Source organism: Carcharhinus amblyrhynchos, chromosome 10, assembly GCF_965287045.1.
Source record: "Carcharhinus amblyrhynchos chromosome 10, sCarAmb.v2.hapA, whole genome shotgun sequence".
Taxonomy (NCBI): Eukaryota; Metazoa; Chordata; class Chondrichthyes; order Carcharhiniformes; family Carcharhinidae; genus Carcharhinus; species Carcharhinus amblyrhynchos.
Window position 1 is genome coordinate 51,615,888 of NC_137333.1, and position 21,001 is coordinate 51,636,888.

General features: G+C 39.2%; 1 protein-coding gene across 1 annotated transcript in view; it reads right to left on the bottom strand.

The window, feature by feature from the left end:
• Positions 1–279: 279 nt before the first annotated feature.
• Positions 280–21,001, bottom strand: part of tmem135 (transmembrane protein 135) — a 392,480-nt gene continuing 371,758 nt past the window's right edge. Inside the window, exons 9-15 of the mRNA XM_080197023.1 lie at positions 18,397–18,466; positions 15,257–15,424; positions 13,048–13,111; positions 11,772–11,848; positions 9,805–9,903; positions 5,691–5,758; positions 280–2,544 (exon numbers count right to left, since the gene is read on the bottom strand). Of these exons, the coding sequence (XP_080053149.1) occupies positions 2,415–2,544; positions 5,691–5,758; positions 9,805–9,903; positions 11,772–11,848; positions 13,048–13,111; positions 15,257–15,424; positions 18,397–18,466 (676 nt within the window). The 3' untranslated portion in view covers positions 280–2,414. The remainder of the gene's footprint in view (positions 2,545–5,690; positions 5,759–9,804; positions 9,904–11,771; positions 11,849–13,047; positions 13,112–15,256; positions 15,425–18,396; positions 18,467–21,001) is intronic.

The following is a 21,001-nucleotide window of genomic DNA, read 5'->3' on the forward strand; positions in this document are numbered from 1 at the left end:
AAGCAGGTAGATGAAATCTTGCTTTCATGTCTGAAGCAAAAGATAACACCTTTTACGGTGCAGAATTCCCCAGTACTGCACTGAAATGTCAACCTTAACTCGAGATTAATGCATTCTGAGTTGGAATCACTGTTTACATCCATTTCCAAACTGCATTTGCTTTATGAACTACCTGTTCCTCAAAAAAAATTTCTGATAAATAAAAACTGACAATATACTGACAGTATATTCTTCCATTTGTTATAAGTAAAAAATATACTTGGTCTCACTGATGTTTTATTAGTACTTTAATTGATAAAATTAAAGGATATTTATATTACTTTACAAACTTAAGATGCAGCCTTAAATTTATCGCGTGATTTACATGTTTTGAATTTTCTATTTCTTTCTTACAAAAATGAACGCAATTACATGGTATAATCTTCTCCAGATTTGCTTTGCCACTCTCTGCAGTGAAGACATTTTATACAAACCACTGGAGGTGTTTGTTGGTAGCAGGAGGAGTTCATGTCTTCCGTTTTATTTTGCTTGTGTTTCAAACTGAAGTTTTCTAGGCAGAGGTTTAAGGCAGTATGGACAAATGGAGTGGTAACAAAAGCAACAAACTGTGCTCGTTGCACTGATAAGCCATACATAAACAGGTACAAACTACCCTTTAGCCCTTTGTAACTCAATACATATAGACCCAATGCAATAAACTAATTTTTCCACAAAAGACATGAAATCCATTTAAAGTTTGACATGTTACTGAATCCATTCTTCTACAATAATTTTCCAGTACATACTGGGGAAAATCTCCATGTTTCCAATGCATTGGAATAATTTGAATACTCACAGTTTTGATCAAAAGTATCAAAGCAACTCACATCACACTGTGAGATAACTCCTGCTTTGTGAGGTAAATAACACCTGTAAATATACTGATTATTAACTCGACACATGCCATTATTTGATGGAATACAAGTCACAGCTTTTGTCAATGTCAACCACTTGTGCTGGGGATAAATGCAACGTTTGGATAAGGCTACAGGAAATAATAGCACCTCCGATTCTAATTTCACCCACCACTGGATCTGATGAAGATTGTCCATTTGAACAGCTTAGGTTGTAGTTAGGAGATCTCGAGATTAAGCTACAACCACAGCATCTTCAGTAATCGGCATTATATGGATCTAGGAAAGCACCATTCTCAATTTACAGCGTATGTAATGTATTAGAGCAGTTCCTGCCATTGTATGCATGTCGCTTCTCAAACATCTGCATTTTATTTCTAAAACAGATCAAGTTACGCATCATCAGCTGTAGGAATATGGTGAGTTCTTACAGATCCAACACACATGCTCTCTCTGCAGATAAAAATAATTTTACACTGTTACGGGCTATGACCAAAATGACATTTTATTTTCTTCAGCGTAAAATACAGATTTAATTGGTAAATAGTTTATTTTATTATATATTTTCAATGTTGGAATTTCAATTCCTGCACTATATCTTTTTGGAACAAATCCCTGGTGGCAATTGTTTCATTCTTGGAAACAGCAGTTCCTGAGTACTCAGAGGGTTGGTGTAACCTAACCGTAATAAAAGCCTTTAGGATGAATATCTAAATAAAATTTCTGACTGAACAGCTTTATTCGTTTAAATTCCTGTGACCAGAAGGATTTTAACTGAAATACACTTGTTATTTCATTTACAAGAAAAATTATTTACTTATATTCTATGATATCAGAGAGTGAAAATTTCCATTTAGTTAAAAGAAACTTAGAAAATCCTGCAACAGAACCTTGTTTTAAGACTTTCATTAAGTTATCAGAATGGATAGAATTTTGCAGTTCGTTATCAGAATGGATTGGGCTTTATTGATCAAAAGATGGAGAGCTATTTAATGGTTAAAAACAACTGGATGGCCCAATTTGCATATTGTAACTTATTTCCCATCAAATTCTGTTCATTTCATTTGTTTGTCATCCACTGGCTATGTGGAATGAAACCATAACCATGGACTACATCAGAGAGAAAACATATTCAATTTCTCAAACAAATTCATCAGCGTACTTAAAATGGGTGAGATTCTGCTAAAAAGCAGTTGGCATAATGCGTTTTGCGGCAACCTGAATTTATACGCTTCACTTTTAAAATAACTAGCAAAAATTGTAACAAAAAATCTGGATCAATTAACAGAAGCTACTGAAGTTCCAAAACAAGAAGTACTTACTTAAAGCATTCACATTTCTTTTAATAATAAAAGATGGGCTCAATTAGATAGCCCTTCTCTTAAGGAAAACAGCAAGAATATGGATTATTGACCTTTTTTTAGGGTGAAACGCTGGAATTACTGACTCTTGTTAAACCTGTCCTAAGAACCTGGACCACTCCACTGAATGTTTATTCTGGCCAGTCAAACCAGTAGGTAGTCAGGAATTGAGCCCAAGTTCTGGTTTTACAACAGTATATCTTGGGTCCAGTCTTGGTATGAATCCTTTGAAGTCTCTAGAGGCTTGTGTTCCAAAAACATCCAACGCTCTTCTGTTCATCAGAGCAAACCTGGTTGAAACAAAATTATTAGCCTTAATACTGAAAAATCTTAGTAGCTTAAGATATATTTGTACTGTTTGCCACTAAATCTACCTACTCGACACTGTAGGAAAGTGCAACAGTTATGTACTGATTGCTTTTTTGTTCAGTTAGTCCAGTTTATTCCATGATGTTTCACACTGGAAGTCAAAATCTGGTGCAGTATTCAAGTCGAAAAAATTAGCGGAGGCAGCAGGGAATGAAATAGGCTAGAGAAGGTAAGAGATGAGGTGGGGAGGAGAGAATGGAAGAAATGGGAGGTTAAGCAAAAGAAGGGAGATATGGAGGAGCAAAAAGGAAAGGTTAAGAAAGAGGAAGGGGTCTGAGAAAAAGAGGGGTTGTGGCAGAAGACAAGAATTAGGCTAGGAGGTTTCAAGTGCAGGCTGGGAGTGAGGTTGAAGGCCTACAAAATGTCTTGATAGCAGTGCAACAACTGAGTTCATAAAAAGGAGTTTACACCATTGTGGAAATCAGGATATTGGAGAAGCCAATACTGCAGGTTAGGCAGAGGAAACGTTATACAGTCTGATATTATCTCAAGGTAAGCAGCTGACTGATGGGACAGGAAGATACTGCCGTCTAACTGAAACATGCGCAGGAAAGAAACCCGAGAATTGACAGGCATGTCAGTTGGAAGTTGCCCAAAGAGGAAATTTAAGGTAACTTCTATGTGGGTAAAACTTGGCAGAATTAAGTTGAATTTACGATTTTCTCCTGACCTGTTTACTTACCTCTATAAAGATGCTGCGATTGCTGGAGGCTGTCTTAGACTGCTCTATAGCAACACCCAGTGGCCAGAGGCTGTTGTTGCGTGCAGGCTCAAATGTAGCTTGGATGTTACTGCTGTTTGAATTGCTAACAGTAGGCCACACACCAATATTACAGAACTCTCCCATTCACAGTCAGGCCTGACAGGTTTGCAGGTATATATAATAGGAAAATATGTAAATACAGTCACCATAAAGATTGTCACTGTGTTCAAAAATGGAATATTAAGAGGTAACCTCCATTGTGTATACTGAGAAATAGGAAAAGAAATTTCGAAAACAATGAATACTATAAAATGAAAATTATATTTAGCACTGCAGAAATAAATTCCACAGACTGGTAGTGAAGTGTGATAGACATTGCCTTTCAATTCCAGGGCTTTGATTCTGAAATCCAGTCCAGGCTGCTGGGATGAAATTCTCCTCCAAATGCTGGCTGTTGGATCCCAATGTGAAATAAATTTGTTCAGTTTAAATTCCGTTCCCTGTAGTGTTGGGCATTAACACCAAACCTGTGCTAGCTGGAATGTCAGCCAGACAAACCCAAGGATGGTTGGTGTGAGGAATGGAAAATATTTCCCTGGTGTGTTATATCCTTGCTGTCAGGTGTAATGTGAGATGAGCTTCCATCAAAATATCAGCCTGTTTCCACCTCTGTAGATCACCCGGCTTTGACCCTGCCTTAGCTTGTTTGCTGCTAAAACTTTCATTCACGCCTCCTGACTTGACTATTCCAAAGTTCCAGTTCATCCAGCAGCAAACTTGAGGTCATTCAAAACATTGCTGTCCACATTCTGACTTGCGCCACGTCCAGTTCACTAATTATCTCCTGTGTGCCTGCTGACTGACACTGGCTCTCAGTTAAACAATTCCCAAACTCTAATCTCCTCTAGCCTTATAGCCATGCACCACCCCCTGCATAGCAACCCCACTGCCCATGGCCTCTGAATTTTACCAGTTTGGGCCTTCTCAGCATCTAGTTTAACAATTTCATACTGACAGCCATGCCTTCAGCTGCCTGAGCCCCCCATCCTGTCTTTAGGGAAGATGGTGGTGTACTGATAATGTCCAGAAATCCAGGCCAATGCTGTGTGGGGGACATGGGTTCAAATCCCAACAGGTAGCTGGTGGAATTTAAGTTCTATTAATGAATCAGGAATTGAAAACCGGTCTCAGTAATGGTGACCATGACACTATCATCAATTGCTGTAAAAAGTTCACCTGGTTCACTAATCTCCTGTCCTGATCTGGCCTAAATGGGACTCCAGACACACAGCAATTAGGTTGACCCTTAGCTGTCTTCTGAAATGGCCTAGCAAGCCACCCAGTTCTAGGGTAATTGGGGATAGGCAACAATTGCTGACCTAGCCAAAGATGCCCACATCCCATTTCCTTCTTTAAGGTGCTCCATAAAACCTCTTTCTCTGACCAAGCTGTTGGTCATCTTTCCATGGTTCAGTGTCAAGTTTTGTTTTAACAATATTTGTAAAGCACCTTGGGTCATTAGTTAGGTTAAAGGCATTATATAAATTCAATTGTTGTTTCCGTCAGAGAGAAATTTCCTGAGGTAGGAGCAGATGCAGAATGTTGGATCAGAGTAGACTGATAGTTACTTTGGATCTTACTGTGCTGCACCTGGCCTGAAGAAACTGGTTGCCTAAAATAGAAGTTATTTTCACCACCATATCATCCCTTGCATTGATGGACACACGTTTTTAAAGAAGAAACCTATATTACGACTAATATATGCTCCCTACAATACATCCAGAATCTGACCAAATGCACTTTTATTCAGTGGCCAATTCAAAGAGAGCTAATCAGGTTATAGCTTCTGTGAATCAAACTGTGAACTCAGAACTTCCACTGATGTTCTGTGGCTTTTGAAACTATGTCAAGCAGTCATAATGGCATCATAAGAATCCTCAGGAAATATCAATAAACAATTCCATTGAAACTGTGGAACAGGTGATCATATTTCTCCCTAATCAACACCAGATTGCCTGTCAATTAAAGCTGTCCAACAGTTTTTTTTTTCATTAAAATATTAGCTTGTGGTTTTAAAGCTTAAAAAGCAGAGGATCTAAAACAAATGCAGGTTAAGATCCTTGGGACAGCCAAAATGGGATCTGTTTGAACTCAAAACAAAGTTCAAATGGACTTGCTGAATTTAGATTTCCCCTCTATGTGAATCACATCCCAGCCACTTGTTGCTGTTGGCAAAAATTGGAACTGCCACAAATGAGGGTGGGACTTCCACAGCCAGAACTCAGCTGCCACTTTTACATGTCAATAGTCTTCCCGACTCTGCAAAAGCTCTTCCTTAAGTGAAAAGTTAACTGAGGCACTTACCTTCCCTTTGTAAGCCTCAGAAGAAACTTCCAGTAAGAAGGCCGTAAATTCTGTACTTCCATCACAGCCTAAAAATGACAAGGAAAATTAAGCTCAATTTTTCAAACACTAAATAAAATGCAATTTAACCTAAATAACAATATTTCAGTGAATTACATTTTATATTATTATATTGAAAAAGCTTCTGAAAACTATATTTTTCTGTTAAGTGCAACACATTTTGTTTTTTAAGTTAACCATTTAATAACTCATTTTGCTGGATGTGCTAAAGGACCCTTTGGGAAAGGGGGGAGTGGGATGTGGTGGTGGTGGTGGTGATGGTCAGTGACTCAGTGGCTTGGCAAAAAGCAGCTGAACAAGACAGATATGTGGCAAACCAGATTTCCAACATCCACAGCATTTCAGCAGCAGATGAGCTGAAGCAGGGACGAAGAATGGCAATATTATAGAGGCAGAGCTGGGGACGTTTAACTGATGGCACAATACATGTGGTTGAAGTTCTCCGCTATGTCACACGCAACACAAAGATTGTGAACAATCTGCTTTAGTCTCAGACAGTTGTCAGCGAGAAGGGTGTCAATAACTGGAGAACAGATTTTAAAGTGGGAACTGAAAACAATGGTTTTGGTCTTCCTAATATTTAACTGGAAGAAATGAACATAAATAAGTTTAAAGATAACTAACTGTACTTTTTTTTTTAAAATGACAGTAACAAAGTACTTTTCGGGCAAAATATCTCTGGCACATCTAGATTACTCATTCAAACTTTCCAGTGGATTTCATTTTGATTCCAGAAGTAACAGCTCAATACTCGCCAGGAATTAAGTTGTCTTCACTTGCCATGGCTTTCTGATTCGCCACCACACTAGTGATTTACTCCACTAAAAAGTTGTGTAAATAGTTTTATGTCCTAAACTTTAAACTCCGTATTTAGTGTTTTGATCAGATTGTTGATAGATCCAAATGCGATATACCTTACAAGTACTCAAGGTTTATACATAGTTGCCAAATATCTGGCTTCCATGTGGGCTGGCAGGATGTGTAGATGCCGGTGTTGAAATCGAGTAAACACAGTAAGAAGTTTCACAACACCAGGTTAAAGTCCAACAGGTTTATTTGATAGTAAATGCCACAAGCTTTCGGAATGCTGTCCTTCATCAGGTGAGTTTCTGATCAGAAATCTCCACTCACCTGACGAAGGAACAGTGTTCCGAAAGATTGTGGTGTTGACTATCAAATAAACCTGTTGGATTTTAACTTGGAGTTGTAAGACTTCTTAATCTTTCTATGTGGGCTACCAGTTTTCATGATGTGGATATGCCGGCGTTGGACTGGGGTAAACACAGTAAAAAGTCTGACAACACCAGGTTTAAGGCCAACCGATTTATTTGATAGTAAACTCACTAGCTTTCGAGGGGTTTCTCTCTTCACCTCTTTCACCTGAAGAAGAGGGAAACCCCATGAAAGCTAGTGAGTTTACTATCAAATAAATTGGTTGGACTTAAACCTGGTGTTGTCAGACTTTTTACTGTGGCTACCAGTTTTTCCAGGCCCCATTTGTGCTGCTCACAAAGATCTAGAAATCAGCAATTTCCCAAACTCCCACGTCAGTATTGTGCATTGTTAACATTAAATGTGTTTTATAAACTGCAATAATATCCAACCAAGTGAATGAAGCAAAATTGGATATAGAATTAATGGTTGACTCTTAAATACCTTTAGGGATGGGCAATAAATGCTGGCCCAGTCAGCGACGCCTAGATCACATGAATGAATTTTTTAAGAAGTGGCTCAGTTACTTTGCTATTATCTTTACAATTCAGTGTTAAGTTGGAAGGAGGGTTGGTTTGATGAGAAAGGGGGAAACAATTAAACAGAGCTGAATATCTCACCTTGGTGAAGAGGGTGTAGTGGACAGTCAGTGAGAAGGGTTTGAGGACACAGCTGATTGTGACAAATTGAAGCTGGGACTTATCTTTGATCCTTAGATTTTTGAGTACTGGGTTATTTTGACGTGGTCCATTCAGATCTGGTGCTGGATGACCAAACTAGCTGTTCACCAAATACACAAGTCTGTGATCCCTTGGACTAGAGGGTTACAGATGGGTCCAAACCACAGGCAATAAATACTAGGATGGGAAAGAGAAGTATTTTTCTGGGGACAAGAACATCAATGGTAGGGGCGAGGGAGTGACTGGTTCAAAATAACAGCTGCAAAAGTGTAATGATAAGTGGAAGACCAAAGGATAGGCAGTTAGGAACTTGAAAGCGCACAGCTATAAGGAGCAGAGAATGAACATAATCTGGGAGCTTTCATTGTTTGGTTGCATTCTTCATCAATTTGGATGATAATGTTCAGTGCAAGAATGCAGTTCAGCTGAAACTAGAGGGCATTCCTGCCTGACATAGCTCAACACAGATCTTCAGTTTTGCAAATGGTATTGCATCACCAACTCTTCTGACGTTTCCTGAGTTTATACCTTGTATTGGCTCCACCACCACAGACAGAACTCTTTTTGTGTGATTCTGTTACACAGCAAATGACAACATTGTGCAACGTGCTGGATGAGAATGACAATTGAGAGAGCCAGGCTAAAAATGTATTATTGTACATACCAAAACTCCTTCCTATATAATTATTTTAAACATGGTTTCCAGTTCTTTCTAGTTATTTCATTGGTCAATACCGATAGCAATCATTTAATTGCAAATGTTGTCTTCCTGATATCAGTTTGGATCTTATCAACTTCTTAAGCTGTCAAAGAAGTTCCTAGATTACCGATACCAGCTCCAACTGATATTTTCACCTTGCTATTCCATTGATTTGTCTGCAGCAATATTAATAGGAGGCTGGCATCTTGTTTCTAGAATGATGGGGGTGGGCGAGAGTTTGAATCGGACTGGCACTGGCATTCTATAATTCTCTACAAAATGTGAACAGTATAATTGCTCAGATAGAATAACAAGTACATTTGATGTCACCGTGCATTGCTTCAAGTAACATCGCTCAAGGATGACTTATTACACTCAGAACAAAACAGCGACAATAGCTGCATAGTTGAGAAATTTGACATATCTAATGTTCTGATGAGAAAATTGGTTTTATTGAGATTGTGGAAACTGGAGTAACTACTCTAGTGATTTTGGTAAGGAGGTCATTCTGTAGACATTGAGATTTACCATGTGAAATAGTATCTTAACTCTTAGGTTATATATTGTGACCTTAAGCTATTGCTTTGACACGATTACTTAGTTTTATTTCCTAAGACTGATCATTACAATTGGTACTTAGGAAACAGCTGCTTTCCTCCCAATGGCTCAGTTGGATAGGGTTAGTCTGTAACCAAAAGTACTTCTAACTTGGGAATATGCACTTGAAAGACCCAGACCAAGCCATACACACGATAACCCCCACACCATGTCCAGACCTGACACCACCACAAGACTGATAAATTTCTGCATGCCTATCTCATCAACATCACCAGAAAACTGAATTATCCAGCATCGGTTTTCTGTCCACCAATCTCCACGAAGGAATACCTCATTGGACTTTGATCCTGGACTCTGGAACCCACAAGAACTAAGATTTCTTTTCTCTGTGGTTTCTGTACTGTAAATCGTTACACTATTCCTCTCTGAATTGTCTGAATGCAAAGGGGATGTGGTGATCCCTCGTTTTGTGTTTTGAGTGTACGCAAATCAACTAGCCCCTGGAGTTTATCCTGTCTCCAGTTTGCTGTGGCGTCATTAATAGAAAATTAGATCACACAAAAACCAAGGCATTGGGAAATACTTAGAAAGAGGGAAATAAATCAAATTTATTATGTTGACTGGAAAGAGGAGAAATTAATGTTTAAATTAACCCACTCCTGTCCACAACAAACAGAATCATGAACAAATACTGTAATTGGCCAAATGCTCAGAAAGCAGATTTTCAAAACCAGCTGCCAAAATATTGTTTTAATCTATCTTTTTGGACTATGTGCACAAAAATTGTGTTATATTACACAACTGTGAGTCACTTTAATTAATAGTATAATTCTTCCTGAAAGACATTGCGATGGAGTTTCTGAAGAACAGTGTGCTTAACTCTGTCACACCATTTGGTACTTACAGCTTGAAAACATATGGCTGTGGAAATCGCATAGATGACGGTGTCTGCATGCGCAATGTATGGACATTTTCCTGCTTCGATGCCTTTGAAATACATTGTCTGCCAGTAAAAATTAAATTCCAATTAGTAAGAGAAATAATATGACCACCATCAATTTAATTTTAAAACTGGAACTTACAACATCCCAACAATTATAAAAACGATTCAATAGTCTGCAATATATTTGAACTCATCACTGATCACTCCCCCATGTGAGGTTCAAGTGATCGATAATGTCGGTGGCCATTCAGCAAAGCTAATAACACCATGACCCTTGAAATTAGTGCAGCCTTGTGTAAGGGCAACTGACAGCAATAAGAACGTCTACCAGCAGGAAAACTAAATAATATCATTGTCAGTCTTTTCTGGTCTCAATGCACTAGTCAGCAGAGAGAAATTCACACTCTTGATAGTTAAGCCGTGAAGCCTGCTTATAATGCATGTGTGGACATAGAAAGAGAACAGGATAATGCTCAGCTGTGATGACCTACTGACACGTAGCTGTCAAGCCTCACATAGTGATGTTAACATGGACAAGGATCTGAAGAGGACCAGACACCCTGGAAAAACACTGGCAGAGACAATTACTGAAAAAAAACCTATCAACTTAGACTGTCGTGCAAGGTAAAATTAAGGTGGAATATTAAGAAGTATCCTTGCACATTTTGACTTAATTTTCTGGCAGAATTCCTTTTTAATTTGAATGTGCAAGATCTAATGCTTTGCATCAACTGCACTCACTGGAAATCCATCAAACTTGTTGAAGGAGGTGCTCAAAGAGCTGAGGCCTTTGAAGTTAGCACCATCAAATTCAAAAACTAGAACAGCATGGTGGCACAGTGGTTAGCAGCACCAGGGACCCGGGTTCAGTTCTGATCTTGGGTCACTGTCTGTGTGGAGTTTGCACAAAGAAATCCCACAACACCAGTTTAAAGTCCAAACAGGTTTATTTGTAGCAAAGGCCGCAAGCTTTCGGGACAGCCTGTCCCTTCATCACGTGACTGGGAGTTCTGGTCGTAAAAATGACACTAAGACACAAACTCAATTTACATGCATAATGATTGGAATGTGAGCCTTTACAGCTAATCAATTCTTAAAGGTACAGACAATGTGAGTGGAAAGAGCTTTAAGCACAGGTTAAACAGGTATGTATTGTTTCCAGAGAGGACAGTTAGTGAGATTTTGCAAGTCCAGGCAAGTTGTGAAGGTTACAGATAGTGTGACATGAACCCAAGATCCCAGTTGAGGCCGTTCTCAAGTGTGCAGAACTTGGCTATCAGTTTCTGCTCAGCGACTCTGCGCTGTCGTGTGTCATGAAGGCCCCCTTGGAGAACGCTTACCCGAAGATCAGAGGCCGAATGCCCATGACCGCTGAAGTGTTCCCCAACAGGAAGAGAACAGTCTTGCCTCATGATTGTAACCCCCCCCTCAACAAGAAGGGAAATGGAGTTGAGGTCAAAGGTCAGTTGTAATCGACCTGAATAGTAGAACAGTCTCAAGAATCGCTTGCTCCTTTTTTTTAAAAATGTTCTTACACATCCATTGCAAATTTGTGGGGTGAGATATGTACCACTAACCTTTCGGGCCTCCCTGGCTTTGTTCCTTGCTCGCTCAGATCCTCAATCTAAAAGAGCCAGGTGCAAAGGCCAGGACAAATATTTTCCACAAATGCCTGCCTGGAAATCTAGAGGAAAATGAAGCAATATAAAGAGGATGTAGGCCTAGATTGTGTGCTTGCAACCCTTTCACTCTTCTATGCCTGGGACCTGACCATTCCCAAGTAACTCAAGCTGAAAATCTTCACCATTTAGTAAGAAACAGACAAAGATGTGATCGCCACATTTTCTAAAAACTAACAAATTACCATGGTCTACATATGGGAACATCCAAGCTGCCATTTATGTGTATAAAAAAACTTTTGTTTTTACCTCCACAAGTTTAGAAGCCAGGTACATGGAGATGGTTGTGCTTTTGTAAAACATCATCGACATTCCTGCTAAGAAACCTGCATAAAAATATTAAGAATGTGATTGACTCATTGGGCAGAATTCTCCATTCCTGCTAGTGTCAGGAATCATGGCAGGCAGGAGTCCTAAATTTGGCGGGATGGACAATGTCAGTTTTCCGCTGACAGGAAATTAGTTTGAAATTTTGTTCTCGACTCCGAGCGTGTGTTGAAAGCAGTTCAACTTGTCCAGGACCTACGTAAGGAACCACATTTCCATCTTAGGGCAACTCATTGGAATTACATTCCCACACCAAATTAAGGGCCCCACCAGTAGATTATTAGAACAGTCTGTCCCCCAAATGTATATAATTGGTGTGCACCTGCTGGCTTCAATTTATCTACGTATGTGCTGCTTTAGTTTGCCTTTACGAGCAGTGCTTTGGGTCCTTGCAGCGAACTCATGACTCCAAACCTCCATTCCCTGACTGAATAGCTATGGCTGGCAAGGGATCATTCAGTTAGTCTCTCTATGCTACCAAGGCAATGGTCTCTCTGTAGTTTTGAGGGTGGGTGAGACAAATATAAAAGTGTTCACGTGAGGCTTTTTGCATATGGCTCTCATCACCTCAGTCAAAGAGTAACGTCTCCATACATCTTCATGTATGAACGGGAGGAATACCCACCTTTGGTCCCTCAAGATGCCCTTTACATGGAAGGAGTGGGGTGAGGATGCCATGTCTAGACTGAGGTCAGGTGAAGGGTTTAGCACTTGCCTGTTGGCGTTGAGATGGAGGGAAACCTGTAAAGGACATGCTTACTTAATGGTTCACTTCAGCCTATTCACACAGTCACTGAGACAATGACGATACAGACTGTAAGCAACCCAGTCTTGGTAAAGGCTCTCACGGAGGACGCATTGCAGATTGGCACATGGCCATATGGGCCTCAGCAGTCATATAAGTATAATGTTCAAGATTTGTCTTGGAGTATAGGGATAGAACAATTACACAGCACATGGCATAGCCTTGTTCAAGTTGTGAAAGTTAAGTGCCATGTGCAAGAATTAAGATACAATGGAACTGAAAAACCATCATTTTTCAAAAGGACACCGTTAAAAAGCTTTTTTGGACTTTTGTTATCCCTCTTTTCAATCTCAATAATATTAAAAATCTTTATCCAGCAGCCATGTACAGAATGCACTAAGGAAGCCTCTGTGAGATGGAGAGTGAGCGCTGAAAATATAAGATGACACTCACCAGCAATCAGCGCATGAAGTTCATCATCCAAATTTCTCACCCATCGAAGGAAACAACTTGTACCCTTAATATGAAATAAAAATATCAGGCTTCTGCCTGTGATACAACAAATCATGTCAAAAAATATTATTTTGGTAAATGCCTTTTCTCAGGCTCTGGAAAACAGAGCGCTACCAAATATCTTGTTCACATAAAGGAAGTTGGTCAGTAATATTACAGGTGGATAAAAATTGCACAAAGTTCTGAAACAGGTTTGTAAAAATTGGTCAGTACATTCAGGAATTAAGAGAGATGTCATGTGTTGCGAATCTTCAGAACTCGCCGGGCAATTTAGCTGATCTGTCATTTGCTTCACGTAAACAACATCTTGTCCCTAGCTTCTCATTTTAATTTGGATTTGTACATTAATTACCCATTAAGCTGGCCAGAGGAAGTCTAACAAATAATACCTTAAGTATCTTTTTAACAATGTGATCATTTTTCATGATTGCTCATCAATCCCTTTGGCAATCCCTGTGGTATCTTATCCCAAAAACACATTTATTATTAATGACTAGTCATCAATAGCTTTGGAGAATTCAGATGCAACATTAAAAAAAAAACTTGATTTCCTTTTCTCTTTTTGCTTTAATCTCTCAAATCTAGCATTCCTAATTTTTCCACTTTGACTGATTTGACTGCAATTTACTGCCTTCTCAGTCCTTCCGCTATTTCTCAATCTTTCAATCCCATTAGTTAAGAAGAGACACTGTTAATCAACACATTCACTCAGATCCCAGATTACCCCATTACCCTCACTATCCACAACTCCCAAGATGCTCTACTTTAGCTATGTTAATGTCCAGAAGTTTGCTCTCAGCAGTGAATGAACAACACAAACTTTTTGTTATTCTTACTTTCTCGCAAATTTTCTATGGAGTTTTGCACTGGAATTTGATGTGATTAAAGAACCATTTTAGATTAGTGCCTTCTTTAGAGGATCTGCTTGCCCTGTTCACAGAGAAGCCAATCGAGCCAATCTAGTAATCAAGAATCATTACTGAGCCATGCAAAGTTTGAACTAGAAAGTGCCAATTTGAATATTTAATTGTGTCAAATGATGTCATGGAAGTGAAATCAGGAAGGGGAAAAGAAACTTGGGATTAAGAATAAGTAACAAAAGAGACATTAAGTAAAAAGTCTTGCTGTACTTTCTTTCAAATTTCCAACAATAATTATAATCCACTCTGCAAGGGCAACCGTGCTTTGCCCCACATCCAGCATTATGGAAGTTTTTCATTCTGAAATACCTGTACAATACCCTTTTTAATTTTTTAATGGAATCAGTTTCCACCAAATTTTCAGGTAGTTTGTTCCAAATCCCAACATCTCTCAATGAAAACATTTCCACTCATCATCCCTCAAGATTTTTTCCAATGATTTTGAATCTATAAACTTTAGTTATTCATTCACTCACTTAAAAGCGAATAATTTTTCTCCATCTACCCTATCAAAACCTCTTATCCTGAAACCCTCCTAACTTTCTCAGTTCCAAGAACAGTCCAAACTTTTCATAACCATCATTTCTCATTTCTATTAGAATTCTGGTGAATACATATTGCATGCTCCTCAAACCTTCCTACTGTGCTTTACTATAGTCCGGGTGCATAAATGCGTTACTATTTCTACTCTCAGATCACACAAATTCATTATCCATTCTTCATAAACTTGAATGCACTGTCTTACCTTCCTGAACATTTTATGCAACAAACAAGTTCAATGGGATCACTGTTTTTTTTGGTGCTGATCTTCAGTAATCATAGCTGGAATTCTCCGGCTGTTCAGGCCAGCAGGATTCTCCAGTCCCCACCAACAACCCTGCCCGTGGGCTTCAGGGTGGGATGGGGTGACTTCAGTGGAAAATCCCATTGATAGCAGTGGGACCAGAGAATCCTGCCACCAGCGAACACAACTCCTGTCACTGCTAGGAAACATGCAGTTGGGGGGCCAGAGAATCTCGTCCGATATCTCTTAATTTTGCCTTTTCCTTTTGTTTCAAACGTTTACCAAACTATTCTTTACCATATCCTTAAACATCTTAACTGTTTTTGAAGTATATTAATTTCATTTTCCTTGTCATAATATTGAATCCAATGACTTTGATTATTAATTAATACATGATCACGTGTTGTTCAAACTGCAGTTTTCCAGTAGCTCAATCTTTTATTACCTTGTAAATACTGACAAAGGATCCTAGAAACGCTCCAAGTTGGAAATTTTCTTTATTGTACAAAGCAGACAGCAGCCGAGATGGCTTTGTAAACAGGTGTCGAAGTGCTGATGGAATACGAAGGCAGCACTGAATAAGGTAACCAACACTGAACATCCGGATAAAACCCTGGAAAATAGATATTTTTAAAAATTTGCGAAACAGCATGACATGCAAGGCATGCGGTTACATTTTCTATATCTCTAGATTGAATTTCCACTGTAAAATGGAAAATTATAGGAAGTAAGCACAAAGTGAATAGTGAGTGCTTCATAAATCAACCATGTTCTTACGTAAAAGGCTGAGAGTCGGGATGCTATAATTTATTTGACTAACGCAGCCCTGACATATGCTCTTTAAAAGGAAGTTGGTTAGCTCAGTTAGCTGGACATCTGGATTGTGATGCACAGTGATGCCTACACCACGGGTTCAATTCCCATACCGGCTGAGATTATTTATGAAGGCTGCCTTCTCAAGCTTGCTCCTCACCTAAGGGTGTGGTTATCTTCAGATTAGACTGCCACCAGCCTATGGCATCTGGGACCGTGACAATTTTATATTGGATACTTACCAAGTAATATTTAGTTGATTTTGATTTTAATTTGTTACAGTAACAGTCTTAAAACATGAAACGTTGTGCGATTCTTTATATAGGTCACTAGGAATTTCACCTAGTTTTAAAAGTTAACAATTTTCAGAAATTGTAACAAAATCCAACTAGTTCATGCATGGTCTTTGAGGGAAGGAAACCTGCCTCGACTGTCTTATACTCTGCTCCAGTCCGCCACCAAAGTAGTTGAACTCTTTTGATCTGGTAACTGAACCACTATATTCCCATTCACCCATTACATGTTGCATTGAATTCCTCTACTTCGTATTTGTTGGGATAGCAAATTCTACTAAAAAGTATTGACATTAGAAATGTGAATCAGGAGGTCAGTCTAAATCTGTTTTAAAGAAAAAAGATAGGATATGACATTTTGGGGACACACCTGTTTCTGACAAAGGGTAAACAGCCAAAGCACCACACCCTGTCTTTTATTTAACAGATGGTGACTGGTGTGCTGTATTTTTCCAGCAAATTCAGGCTTTAATCTGATTTTAGTGACTGATGAGGATACATTACCAATTTGTCTCTGGTGCTGTGTGAAGCCAATAAGAAGTCTCACAACACCAGGCCATTAGCTCAAAGCAGCATTATTAGGAAACTGTTTGAAGTGTCAGTGAGCAGTGTTGTTGGACAGCAAAACGTTTCGAAGTACTTTAAACAGCCGATCAGCAAACCTCTAAAAGCTTGTGTGCTGTTCAGCTCCTCCTCCTCTTCAGTATGTCTGCACTAGTTTCGGACCAGAGTTAATGAACTAGCATTATATAATGTTTTATCTTAACGCTCTACAAAGTCTTTTCATGGACATCTGTAACTGTGACCAACAAGCTGATCATTTGAAATATCAGTTTGGTCTTTTGGTCATAGGACGAGTGGATTTTTCTGATCTCTGACACAAGGCCTGAAACGTTAACTCTGTTCCTCTCTCGCAGATACTGCCAGATACACAGGCTGCTTCCAGCATTTTATGTTTTATTTCATGTTTCCAGCACCTGCAGTTTATTTTTGGTGTTCTAAATTCTGTTGTTCTCGTGTAATCCTCCCAATGTGTAATTAGAAAAATATTTGTTGATCCCCAATGGAAATTTATGTGAATAATTTGGAGCACAGTTATTGATACTTTCCCCATCCCCAATCTTGCCTGAAGGAGTACTGTACTATGGATCAGCATAGATACCTCACATAATAAAAAGAGAACATGCTGGTAATACTTAGCTGTCCGACAGCATTCATGGAGAGAGAAATACTTGCAATAAAAACAAAGGAAAAGTGACATTCAACAGATAAGGAAAGCAATAACTTTAGAAGAAAACTAACAACTATTCACAAGGCATGCAAGCATAAATGGGGCAAGGTAGATTTGGCAACTGGCGTCCAACTGGAATGGGTAGGGAAAATTCAAAGTGAGAGCCCTCAATAGCAATTCAGAACTCAGATTAAGATTAGCCGAGACTACTCGCCTGCTCTCTTGATGGGGATTAGTGAAAAATAGCCATGGGGAGGAAAGCAAGAAAGAAAATTACTTGAAAGATAAGGATTCGCATGCTCAATCTCTTGACCTCAGGTCAAAAAGGTGACATCAAAAAATTCAGTGTAATGAGAACCTGTTTGTTGATGACACAAGAATCAATGAACTTAGTAAAATACCTGGTTAACTGTTTACAAGCTATTTTAATGTGACGATACTATTTAAAACAAAAGAGAGATCTGTGATTGGAAGATGGTCTGCAATACTGATACAGGACCATCAAATCTGAAAACTAATTTTTTTTCTCTCTGCAGTTGCTAAGTATTTCCAGCATCTTCAATAATTTGCTTTTGCACGTGAGAATGGAAGATGGTTATATAGAACCTTAGGATCCTTACAGTACAGAAAGAGGCTATCCGGCCCATTGTGTCTGCATCAACTCTCCAAAACAGTATCCTACCCAGGCCTTCCCCTCTGCCTGATCCCCAGTACTCAGGGGAAACATAGGCAAACACAGGGAGAATGTATAAGTTCCACACAGTCACCCAAGGATCGAACCTAGGTAACTGGTTCTGTGAGGCAGCAGTGCTAACCACTGTGCTGCCAATCATCGGCGAACATCCACACTAACCGTCCCCCAGTGATTAAAATCTGATGAAGGCAATGTAATCAATTTTAGTTAAATGTTAGGAATAAAAAGAACCACAAAATATGGAGAATAGTGTTGAAGTTAAAAATTGATCTTTAATATTGCTAAAAAAAAGTTAATTACGTTTTTCAAAAAACAAGAGCATTATACAGAAAGTTAGGGAATTTAAAAAACTGCTCACATAACAAAAACTTGAATGTGCACCTATATACTCCAGCCAAAACACTAATTTTCCACCATTTCTGATTTTAGACCTACATAAGCATTTCTTAGTGAAGTAACTACTCATGTTATGAACTTGATTGTTGATACCAAATTGACTATGGTATGTGACTAATGCTAACGAGACATTGCTTGTTTCATTAAAAAGTACTCACTTTAATGCAGTAGGAAATACAGTTGTCTTCGTAATGCTTACAACATCTGTGTCTTGGGCCATGTTTACAGCTGAACAAAAGAAAGGAGTTTTAAACATCCAATCTCCTCAATTTCTGCATGTCATTTTATTCTATTTTTAACAGAAATCCAAACAATTATATTAAAGGAAGTGTTTTATCTTCATTTTTGTTAATGAGTGTGAAATAAGCAATGTGTATCAGATTAAAGATCATACACACTACAACACCCTTTTTAGGCACAGTTTTAATAATTGACGGAATACCATGGAAGGGTTAATAAATGTTCTGCACTCCACATCAGAGTTCCACTGTGCTCATTATACATGGTAGGTTATTAAATACACGACAATTTAATGCACCCCATAAAACAAAATGTATGAGCAGCACTGTACCAGCTGAATTTCAACTGACAGCAGTAATAAATGAAATGGTTTGCAGGCAGTAAATCAGGGAAGTAAAATATTGGATCATACATCATGTTACAAGCAGAACACTCAGATTTTGTGTTTAAAGGTCAATTGAAAAGATCTCAAGCTTCACAATGTGAGATTATTTCATGTTTCCAGCTTCGTTGTCAAAGCCAGATTTTCCACACAGCTGTATCAACAGCTTGCATTATATGTTTCACTGGAAGATATCCTTTGGTATGCTGCAGCCCCATTCCTAACCTCAGTTCATTTTTACCTAATATAGAAAAAATGAGAAGTAGGCACTGATACCAGTAAGCCAGCATTTAGATAATGAGACTGAGCAGTGATAGGCACATCTGTATTTTCCGTCTTGCCAACTGCCCTTTCAAAACAAAATAACTCAACCAGCGGACACCGGTCAGAAAAGCTGCCAAGTTTTTGTTTTAAAATTATTTTCCATGGGACCAAGAGACCAGACGTGTAAATGACTTTCGAGAGCTCTCCTGCTGAATTTTCCCTATCTATTCCAGCTGGAGACCATCTCCAGGAACCTACCTTGCAACACTTGTACTTGCATCCTTTATGGGGCGGCACTGTGGTTAGCACTGCTGCCTCACAGCTCCAGGGACCCAGATTCAATTCCTGTCTGTGAAGGCTGCACGTTTTCCCTGTGTCTGCGTGGGTTTCCTCTGGGTGCTCCGGTTTTCCCCCACAGTCCGAAAGATGTGCAGGTTAGGTGGATTGGCTATGCTAAATTGCCCTTTAGTGTCAGAGGGACCAGCTAGGGTAAATGCATGAGGTTATGGGGATTGGACCTAGGTGGGATTGTAGTTGGTGCAGACTTGGGCTGAATGGCTTCCTTCTGCACTGTAGGATTCTACGATTCTATGGACTCTATGAATCTTTGCTGCATTACTTCTTTGAATGCTTTTGCTCCTCTAATTAGCTGAATGTCACTTTTCCTTTGGTTTTTATTGAAAGTACCACTCGCAAGATATTTGTTTCTCTTTCCACAGATACTGTCAGTTTGTCAACTTTATGAAAATTAGGTCCGCCTTTCAAATTGCTCTGACCTCACCATGACACTACTGGACAGAATCACTCGAGACTGTGCACCTTAAATGAAAATCAGTTGTGTGCAGAGGTGCTAGTCTTTAAGTCCCAGCGAGCAAAGCCAAGGTGACTTAATATTCAGCCCCCAGAAATGAGCAGGACGAAGGAGTGTGCAGAGAAGGTAAACCTGGCGGACCTAAGAATGCAAAATAGATTACTGATCCTCAGAAGTTGCAATGGTAACAAAATATAAAGCTGTGGAGAGACTTGAAGTAGAGAGTATGAAATTTTAAATCAGTTAATTGATGGAAAGAAGCCAGTGTAGGTCAGCAAAGATATGACTGGCTCTGATTTCAAAAGTTGCTTCATACAAAGACAAATTAGAGGTTTTAGAGGGAGAAGCTTGGAAATCCAGCAAGAATTTCTAGGGTTGTCAAAAAACATGCCTAAAATGTTGATGGTGGTAGTGTGAGCCAGTGATGTGTAATTTGCAACAACTAACATTGGGCTAACATTGTCAAACCAAGAAACTGAGTTTGCCATCTGTTCCAAACTTCTATTAATGATGTTATATAATTGCTGGGAGATTTAAGAGAACAGTGTAGGCTGTACAGTGATTAACTCTCAGAACATAAGAACATAAGAAATAGGAGCAGGAGTAGGCCATCTAGCCCTTCGAGCCTGCCCTGCCATTCAATAAGATCATGGTTGATCTGAAGTGGATCAGTTCCACTTTCCCGCTTTCTCCCCATAACCCTTAATTCCCCTGTCTATCAGAAATCTATCTACCCGTGACTTAAATATATTTAGCGAGGTAGCCTCCACCACTTCAACGGGCAGAGAATTCCAGAGATTCACCACCCTTTGAGTGAAGAAGTTCCTCCTCAACTCCAATCTAAACTACCCCCCCTTATCTTGAGGCTGTGCCCTCTAGTCCTGCTGTCCTTTCTAAGTGGGAAGTATCTCTCTACCTCTACCCTATCCATCCCCTTCATTATCTTATACGTCTCTATAAGATGCCCCCTCATCCTTCGAAACTTCAACGAGTACAGACCCAGTCTATTTAGTCTCTCTTCATAGTCCAACCCCCTCATCTCCGGTATCAGCCTAGTGAACCTCCT